General features: G+C 48.8%; 2 protein-coding genes across 2 annotated transcripts in view; one reads left to right on the top strand and one right to left on the bottom strand.

Annotated features, from left to right (window-relative positions):
• The window catches only part of GUITHDRAFT_139991 (hypothetical protein), a gene marked incomplete at both ends in the record, with an annotated part of 5,783 nt that extends 1,614 nt beyond the window's left edge, over positions 1-4,169 (bottom strand). Inside the window, 18 exons of the mRNA XM_005831073.1 lie at positions 36-68; positions 203-270; positions 338-605; positions 657-771; positions 1,082-1,143; positions 1,477-1,715; positions 1,804-1,921; positions 2,304-2,444; positions 2,517-2,648; positions 2,743-2,958; positions 2,983-3,048; positions 3,118-3,279; positions 3,330-3,371; positions 3,542-3,643; positions 3,714-3,790; positions 3,981-4,029; positions 4,077-4,108; positions 4,157-4,169. Coding sequence (XP_005831130.1) covers positions 36-68; positions 203-270; positions 338-605; positions 657-771; positions 1,082-1,143; positions 1,477-1,715; positions 1,804-1,921; positions 2,304-2,444; positions 2,517-2,648; positions 2,743-2,958; positions 2,983-3,048; positions 3,118-3,279; positions 3,330-3,371; positions 3,542-3,643; positions 3,714-3,790; positions 3,981-4,029; positions 4,077-4,108; positions 4,157-4,169 — 1,935 coding nt within the window. The remainder of the gene's footprint in view (positions 1-35; positions 69-202; positions 271-337; positions 606-656; positions 772-1,081; positions 1,144-1,476; positions 1,716-1,803; positions 1,922-2,303; positions 2,445-2,516; positions 2,649-2,742; positions 2,959-2,982; positions 3,049-3,117; positions 3,280-3,329; positions 3,372-3,541; positions 3,644-3,713; positions 3,791-3,980; positions 4,030-4,076; positions 4,109-4,156) is intronic.
• Positions 4,170-4,728: 559 nt separating this feature from the next.
• On the top strand, positions 4,729-5,282 carry GUITHDRAFT_153075 (hypothetical protein; the record flags this gene model as incomplete). Its single annotated transcript, XM_005831072.1, has 2 exons — positions 4,729-5,018; positions 5,149-5,282. Coding segments are annotated over 2 exons (390 nt in total), but the record flags the coding sequence as incomplete, so codon positions are not given.
• Between the last annotated feature and the right edge of the window lie 3,911 nt (positions 5,283-9,193).

The raw sequence follows: 9,193 nt of genomic DNA, 5'->3' as shown, positions 1-9,193 counted from the left end.
CAGAATCGTCCGCTCAAATCTCTCCTTCCTATCACCAGGGGCATCTTCTGAGTGCTGGAACCCGGGCCCTGAGGAGACCAATTGAATAATGCTGGTGGGAAAGAGAAAAAGGAGGAGGAGGAGGGGGAGGAGGAGGAGGAGGAGGAGGAGGAGGAGGACAAAGGAAGAAGAGAATAAAGGAGCAGAGAACAAAAGAAATTACCACTTTAGGAGTAAGAAGAGAGTTGTAGAGCTCTGCTTGTTCTCTTGCTACCGTATAAGCTTCTGAACCTGCAAATTAAGTCAACAATCAGCCCTCAACCCGCCGAGCATCCTCCTTCCTTCCCTCCTCCTCCACCTCCTCCCTTTTCTCCTCTCCTTCCTCCTCGTTCTCCTGCTCCTGCGGCTCCTGCTGCTCCGCCTCCTGCTCCTGCCTGCTCCTGCTCCTGCTCCTGCTCCTGCTCCTGCTCCTCCTGCTCCTTGTCCTGGTCCTGGTCCTGGTCCTGGTCCTGGTCCTGGTCCTGGTCCTCCTGCTCTTTCATTCTCTTTTTCTCCTTCCACCACTTCATCCTACCTCGCATCTTCACTGCCCACCTCCTCACCTCCCCTGACCCCCTGACCCCCCCCTTTCACGTCAACCACTACCCCCTCATCCCCCTTGTCCATCCTATCCTTACTTCGTTCTCTCGAGCTTTCCTTGGCCTCCCTGCGCTGACTGTCAGGCTCGAACATCTCGACATATCCACTGACTTCTTGTTGAGCATATGGAGCAGAAGTTGCCGCATGATCTGACTGCGAAGTTTGGTCAGCTGAGAACAAAGGACCAGGGAACGAGCACGGGCGAGAGATGCGAGGAGGAGAGACAAAGGAGAGGAGAGGATGGGGAAGACAGATGGAGGAAAAACGAAAGAATAAGCGAGGGAGAAAGAGCAGGAGACGAGAATGAAAAATTGAGAGGACGAGGACTTTGACGAGGGAGTTGCGTGAAGGAGGAGACAATATGAATGGCAACGAAAAGAACGAAGATGTAGGTGTGAGCTTGGAGCGTTGAAGAGGAGAAGAGAGGAGGGAGGAGGGGAGGGGGAGGAGCAGCAGCGAATACCTGTTGGCATCCGCAAGATTTTCCACGTTCCTCTCAGCGACACGCAGGGAGTAAAGATAACCCTGGCATTTGAAGGTCAGACAGCATCATCATTATCATCATTATCATCATCATCATCATCATTATCATCATCATCATCATCATCATCATCATCATCATCATCATCATCATCATCAGCAGCAGCAGCAGCAGCAGCAGCACCACCACCACCACCACCACCACCACCATGGTCCTCGTTATCATCACATCAGGAGGAGGGCAGCAGCAGCAGCAGCAGCAGGAGAACCAACTGGAGAAGTAGGAGGATAATCAGGAGGACGAGGAGGAGGAGCAGGGCAACGAGAAGGAGGAGGTCACATAGCGGTAGGAAGAGCAGCAGTAGCATGGCCGGGTACCTCTAGTGCGCTCCTTGCATCCAGCACTTCGCCCACAAGGCTGATTTTGTCTCGGAGTGCCCTGGCCTTCTTCACCTCCTCCTCCTCCCCCAGCTGCTGGTGAGCTGCCAGCCAGCTCTCCGCACCCTCGTCGAACCTCTGCAAACTCTTTTGGACCCTCTCGGCCCCTCCCCCCCCGTTGGCACTCTCCGCCTCCTCCTCTTCGTCCTGCTGCCGCTCGACATCCCCCGCAGCACTTCCTGCTTTCCACCAGCATCAGAGTTTTTCATCTCCCCAGCCCACCGACCCATCCCCTTCCGCCTCCTCCTCATCGACCTCCTCCTTCACCTTCAACAGGACCGAACTTGGCGGAAAGCAGCACAGCAGCGAGGTCGAGGCGACTTGCAAGCTCTTGACTGATCTTGCTGGAGAGAATCTGCGCATGTTGGATGCGGCTGCACTCGAGCTGCAGGAATGTGAGCGAGCAGCATGCAAGGGAGGAGAAGAAGAGGAAGAAGAAGAGGACAAGGAAAGGGGAGACGAGGCAGAGAAGGTTGGAAGGGAGATAAAGGAGGTGGGAAGGAGGCAGGAATGAGGATGGAAGAATGAGGAGGGAGAAAGGAGGTGGGGACAGGGAGGGAGGGAGGAGGGAAGGAGAGAGGCAGAAGGAGGGAGGATGGGAAAGGGAGGGAGGAGGGAGGAGGGAGGAGGGAGGAGGGAGGGAGGAAGGAAAAGAAGCAGGGAGGACATCGAGGAGGCGACATCACCTCTGCATCAACAAGTTTTGACTGATTGTCTTGTAACTTCTTGAGATGGTCATCTTGGCGAGACACAAGGTACTGGTTCACCTGACCCATCGTCACTGCGTCTTCCGGGTGACCTGCGTCAAAGGGAGGAGAGGAGGAGGGGGCGAAAACCTGCAGGACGGACTGCAGGAGAGACTCAGAGGCCTCGCACTTCTCGATCAGCTCGGCATTGGTGCGAGTCAACTGTCAGAATGTGAGGAGAAGATAGACGACGGTCATACTGGCATGCACGGTCATGCTAGCACGCAGCAGTACCTGCTCTACGCACTCCTCAAGCCTGCAGTACCTCTCGTCCGGCATTGACAACTCTCGAACCTTTACACGAGCGACGTCAGGGGGGCGACAATGGGTGTCGGCACGTGGGTTAGACAACGTCAGGGTGCGACACTGACAACTGTGCAGACAGGAGGAACGGAGATGTCAAGATGACAGGAAGACAAGGCCGAGGCGAGGTGAGCTTTCGAACTTGGAACAATCGTACCTGCTCTTGCAGCTCGTGCAAGATGTGCTCCTGCTCCTTTGTGAAAGCCGAACGCTTCGCAGGCAGCGAGGACTCGTCTCCGCCAAGTTCTATGACCATCCTCCTTAGCACACTCAGGTCCCGAGTCAACGACTCGTTCTCGCGCTGCAGGGACTTGGTCTTGTCCTGCTCCTTCTTCAGCCTGGAGATCAGGTGAGCGACGAGGGAGCAGAGGAACTGGACGCATCACTCAGTCTCCACCTCCACCAGCTTCTCCTGACAGGGTTTCAATGCCTCTACCTCGTGAGTCAGGCTGCTCCTACAAACCTTCATACACACAGCTCAAGGTCAGCACATGCTCAGCATAAGTTTTCAGAGGCTCTCGAGCCTTGTCACCTCCAGGTGGCTGATTTTCTCAATCAGCATTCTGAAAAGCTCCCCAGTCCCTGATAGCCGAGTCTGCAAGCAGTTGATCCGAAGTTGCGTCCCCAAGGACTCGGACTGTAGAGGCCAGCCATCGTTTTCCAGCCAAGGAGGAATCTGAGTGCCGAAAATTCTCTGCAAGCTAACGTGAGAGGCAATTGTGATTGCGAATGAAGTCAAGGTACCTTGAAATCTGCCATTTCTGTTGAGTTGGAGCTGGCAATCCCCTGAGCAAGGAAAAGCAAGCTTGTGAGCGGCAGGCACGAGGGAGCAGGCAGTTAAAGGCAGAGGAGTATTGCGAGGAGGAGCAGATGGAAAGTTTGAGAATGAGAAGATGAAAGCCTCATCCAAAGAAGAATACATCTGTAACTGTTTCTCGCAGATTGAAATGCAGTACCTCTCTTGGGAATGTCGTAGCGATCAAAAGTTCTCCGCAGACTCTGGTGAAGTCCTTGATGTCCACCTGCCCACAATTCGTCGTGTCCATACTTTGCCACAACTGATCCACAAAGGATCAGCAAAATGGACAGCAAAATGTCTGGAATGTTGAGAACAATGGTAAAAACCACCTCATCGATCTGTTCAAGGGTGGGTTTGAGTTCCAGCTTCAGAAACACCTCTTCAAACTGATCTCTGTTGATGTGACCTGCGGGGCGACAGTCACAGAAAAGCAAACGAGAACGCAGGTCCAAGTCATCTCCTCGTTCTATGACATTCAGTATCTCATTCACTTCTCGGCCTCCAACCATCCAATGTTCCAAGGCACAGGATTGCACAAATCACAAACTCGGACAACAATGCGACCAGATACAAGTTCAAGGATTCAGCTTGATTACCAGATATGCTGGAAACAGCTGCAAAGGTGTCTCTGATGTAGTTGAGCTGCTACCAATGCTGTCAAGACGATACTTTTGCTCCACATACTTTTCTACCTTTGAGGACAAAGAGCCCTCCAACGGATTTTCTGCGAAACAAAGATCAAGTTCTGGCAACATCGAAAAGCAATCGAAACCTGCTCCAAACATCTTGTGTTGTTATAACATCAGCTTCGATGCTCCAGCAGCTCTTGTTCTAGAAGATCAGGCCATACAACGAACAACGTTCCATCTGAGAGAAAACATGGCAGGGTTTCCGAAAACAAGGTCAGACCATATCAGCATCACAGATCATAAGCAGTAAATCATGGACTTTGCAACCACGTTTTACATGATTCATCATTCTGATGTCGAAAAAGAACGCAAATTTCTATCTCCACATATCCTTGCCACGGACCAGCAAGTGCTCCAACAACTCTAGAGCTCCTAGACCTCCGGGGATCGACCATGTTCCCCTCCTCATCTGATATCGCTGCCTCTGCCATCTCCTCTCTTTCTCCTCTCACCACCATTCCGCTACTCCTCGCCCCATGCGCCCCTTCTCATCGTGCTGCACGGGGGTGGAACTACTATATTCGATCTCATCCGCGGGCCAACCACTGCCTCTAGCCCATACCTGGTACTAATTTTCAGTTAAATACCCCTCCCATCGACCGCGATGCACATCGAGGGCGGTGGTCATGCAGGGGGTATAAGGCAACGATGCAAGATCTATGACGCGCCATGGGGAGAAATTCAAATCCGAATTTTGGCGGGCAATCTGCACTGCATCCTTGCCATGAGCAAGACGACAGCAGACAGAGAGGAATGCCCTATTTGTAAGACGAGATACAGTACGAACAGTATTCGGACGATCCCTCAACACTGCATCAAAGCTTGTTCACGTTGTCGACGGGCTTTCAAAGACATCGACTTGAAAACTGTACAGGATTATGCAGTGTTCACTGACGCATTGGTGCTGAAATTGTTACATTTTCTGCAAAACATCGGGCACGCAACGTTGAAGATAAGCGACGCGGATGATAGCTTGCTACAAGTAGCGGCTAGTTATCTCAAGCTGAGCCAGCACACCATCAACACTTCTCATGTGCGAGCAAAGTTGACGCTTCTAGGTGACCTCTTTGGACAGAATGCAGAGGGCTTCAAAAATTGTTTCCTTCATTACTTCACCTCGTTTCAACAAGGAGCAGATGCCAAAATGCATCATGATCAATTCCAGCTGCACATAGACGCGCAAAAGCTTCGAATTCAAGTAAAGAATCATCGGCAAAAGCAAAAGGCATTGTGTAAGAAAATCAGACATTGGGCCACTTCGCACTATGACACTGTTGACGAGCTACAAAAGCAAATACACGATTATCACTCAAGGTAACCAGCGAGCTGGAATGCACCAGAGCACTGACATGCCACATGCAGGTATGTAAGGCCTGAACATATTGGCCAAGACCAGAACAGCAATATCAAAACAGCATTCGCTCTCCTCGCACATACAATGTGCGAGAACTTCAAGTCAATGCCATTGGAGGATAGACGTGATTTCATCCGAAGCATTCTTGAAGAGCATGAGTCTCTTGAAGAATCCAATGACGAAAGTCCTACTGCCAAGTGCTTTCTCACCATCTGCCATGTTGAAAGGGCGATGGATAACCTCCGTTCTGCTGAGCTTCCCGACATAGTTTCAGATGTCGTAATGTTCGCCAGTCAGGAAGGAGATGGCATGAAGAGCAAACACCCCATCATGCCATTCATAGTGAGCGACTGGATACGACAAGGCTTTCGAACAAAGGACACTAGAGGCATGCGATACTCTGAGCAAGTCATGAGTTTCGCTGCATCAATTTGGAATGTCGGCACCTCAGGTCTATATCGCTTGCTCACAGGGCCGGGGAACAAAAATACTGGAACTTTTGATGCGGACCAGATGTTACACAACTTACCTCTGCCATCCACATCCACTCTTCAGAAACGAGATAGGCATCTCATGAAACTGCATGGCAATGATAGGTCCAGAGTGTGCACATTTATGATGGATGAATTCCGTCGAATGAATCCTGAGCATTGTCAGACTGGAGTGAACTGTTGTGCGATCGACAAAACAATGATAAATGCAGGATTTTGTTCTGTGTTTGAGGAATGTGAAGCAGATCTGGGGGGTATAACAAGTCATGAACCTGACTTGGCTCAGCGACTTGACCTGCTTGAAGATCGCAAGGAAAAGTTTTGTTTGACAGGAAAGACAGAACACTATATCAGCGAACAGCTGGTTGGCATGTTGAGATCCGATCAACAGAGTGTGCATCAGAGGAAGAGTGATATGGAGCAAGCATACAAGAAGGTTCGAAATGCATTTGTTGCCAAGCATAGAACCGGAGGCGAATCTCCAGAGGATGTCAGGTTCACACCACATCAACGTTACCTCAAGACAGTAATTGAAGGCTGTGAACAGATGGATGTAGAAATTCCTCGATTGATAGGAAAACTGGAGGGAATGGCGAATGGCGATCTGCCTGTCAACGAATCAGAACTTCAAAACGAGTTGTACAAGTACAATGAGAAATTTTACAAGCATACAGTTGCTGAACTGGCTGAAGATGCCATCAGTGTGGTTGCACAAGATGGATGTGCGAGCACACCCCCTGTCCCCATGTACATTGGTTTTTCAACCAAAAGTTTAAGTGCCTCTGAAGGTCTTCGAATATTGGAAGCCGTTACAAAGGAGGCTCACGAGCGTGGAATTATTTTCAATGTCTGGTCTTTTGACGGCGAGTTTTCTTGCATATACAGGAATTACTACGTGAACAATCCAAGCACATTCATAACGGAGGTGAAGGCTATCAAACAAGAGGCCCAGAAGCTGAGCATATCACAGATATGCTCAGAGATCGCATCATACATTTCATGCGTATTCGACTTTGAACCAGCCATTACTGCACAGGAAGTAGAGAGAGAATGCAATTTGCTGAATATGAACCAATATGATGGACCTGACTTGTCCCAAGTGACAATTCGAACTCGATCTGGAATAATGCACATGAACACTGCAGAGTTTGCCCAAATAGAGAAATTCGTCTTGAGTTTGAGGAGGAACCAATTGATATGGCAGGTCCAGAGAGAAAAGAAATTGCAGTGTTCTCCTGCCACCAGAACTAAGGCCTGTTTGAACGAGATGTACAGCAGAATCCACATCTTCTGCCGACGGTATGGATATGATAGCATTATACAACAAGGGGTTGCAGAGAATGAAACAGCCAAATTCACGCCTTGGGAGCTCGAACGATTGATCACAGATGGATTGGAAGAATTTGATCCAAACAAGATTAGGTTTCAATTCAACGAGTACCTGTCAAACCCTGTTATCTCTCCAACCACGAAGAAGCTACTTTTCTTTGCGCCATGTATCAATCATTTACTGAAGAATGTCAGGCACACGGTTGGCTCGGGGAGAAACCCGACTGCACAGCAAGAGGCTAAAACATGGCATGCTGCGTACACTGATATTTCCAAGAAGAATTCGTCATGGCTAACGCAGCTGGAAGTCGATGGGTGCACGGACCCTCAATCAGTGGATATCATGTTAAAAATGTTCAGCAGCAAGGCCATATCGCTTCTGAATGCAGAGGGACACATTGAAACAGCAAGAATGGCAGAAGCAATGAACGGCCTTCACAGAGCTTTCGACGAGAGAGGCCTCACCAAGTCTGAAAGAAGAAATCTCATTCTTAGAGCTCGAACCTGGCTTCTAAGAGATGTGGATTGGATGAGGGTGGGCAAGAGGCACATGAGGGGGTTGTCATCTGTAACCTTCGAAGGACTGATTGTAGCCATGGACACACATCTACAGATACAGAGTTATTTGAGCAACAACAAAGGTGTGTTGGGTGAAAAGGAGTATGACTTCAATGCACGGACGCTCTGCACAGACAGCGTTGAAAACCTCTGGTCTTTGATAGGTCATTTGAACAAGAAAGATTTCTTGAGGAAATTCAACAAAGCATGCACTGAGCTCTCAAAAAAATTCGATCCCAATCTGCCTTTTGTGTATGACCACTCAAAAAAGCGAATCATTCTTAGCAGACCACGCGGGGAGAAGACGCTTTTCAACGCAGAGGAAGGAACACGGGACAAAGAGAATGAGTGCAGGTCCCAACCTCGATCTCGGAAACGTATACATACTCAATCTTTGGATACACGAGGAGGATTCACAGGACAAATGCCTAGATTTCAGGGTTTACGAACTTTGTCTGGTTGTAAGTCTACGGAAGAAGAGATAGAAAGGACAAAATGTCAAAAATTAAGACGTGTACAAAGCGAACAAGTATAGAGAATGACAATTTGTATGTATCTCTAAATACAAAATGTTTGTTTTGCATTGTACAGATTTTCATTCTTGAGATATTCATCCTCGAAACAGTTTGTCGCGGGATCGCCATTGCGATTCCCAACAAATTCTACTACCCCACCCCTGTAAAAAGGATTGGAAAAGTACCCGTCCTAATACCGGTAAAAGAGGAGTTCCACCCCCGTGATCGTGCTGCATCAGCATTTCCGACACCGCGGTTACAAATAACCGCTTTGAAACGACCAAAATAACCGCTTCAGTCATACCTGAACGCTGCCCGGGGCCCGCCCGGGCCTTGGACTACTACGCCGATAGACCAGCCTGGATCAGTACCACAGAGCTGTAATAGTACGGGGGATCTTTTTAAGGAAACAATAAGATACTATACAAATTTATAATATGTGTTGCGGTATTTCCTTCTTATACAATAGAAAAAAATTGCTGTAATGGCATGATAAAAATGATTTTTGTATGAGAAGTACATAATTTCAAAATTGTTTTTACATATTTACGTAGAATCAGTAATATGAAAACAACTACGGCCTCAACATTATTTTAAAAGTCTTGCCGCAGCATGCGGGAGAGGATAGGCGGCAGAGGGGAGTGGGGGATGTTGGGGTGAACAGGAGTTTGTCAAGGACGTGTAATGATTTGCTCCTTGTACTTGAAGGGACTGAGGAGCATTTCTCGGGAAATCAAGCTAGAGTTGTGATGCTGAAGAATAGTTGCAATGTGTAGTGGACAAGAAATACAGCTTCTAGTCGAAGTACATGTTGTTTTCAAGCATGTCGACGTCGCCAGCTCGATCTTTGACATCCGCGTGACTTTGATCAAC

Source organism: Guillardia theta (genome assembly GCF_000315625.1).
Source record: "Guillardia theta CCMP2712 unplaced genomic scaffold GUITHscaffold_42, whole genome shotgun sequence".
NCBI lineage: Eukaryota > Cryptophyceae > Pyrenomonadales > Geminigeraceae > Guillardia > Guillardia theta.
The sequence above is the reverse complement of the archived record's forward strand: the minus strand, read 5'-3'. Positions and strand labels throughout refer to the sequence as shown.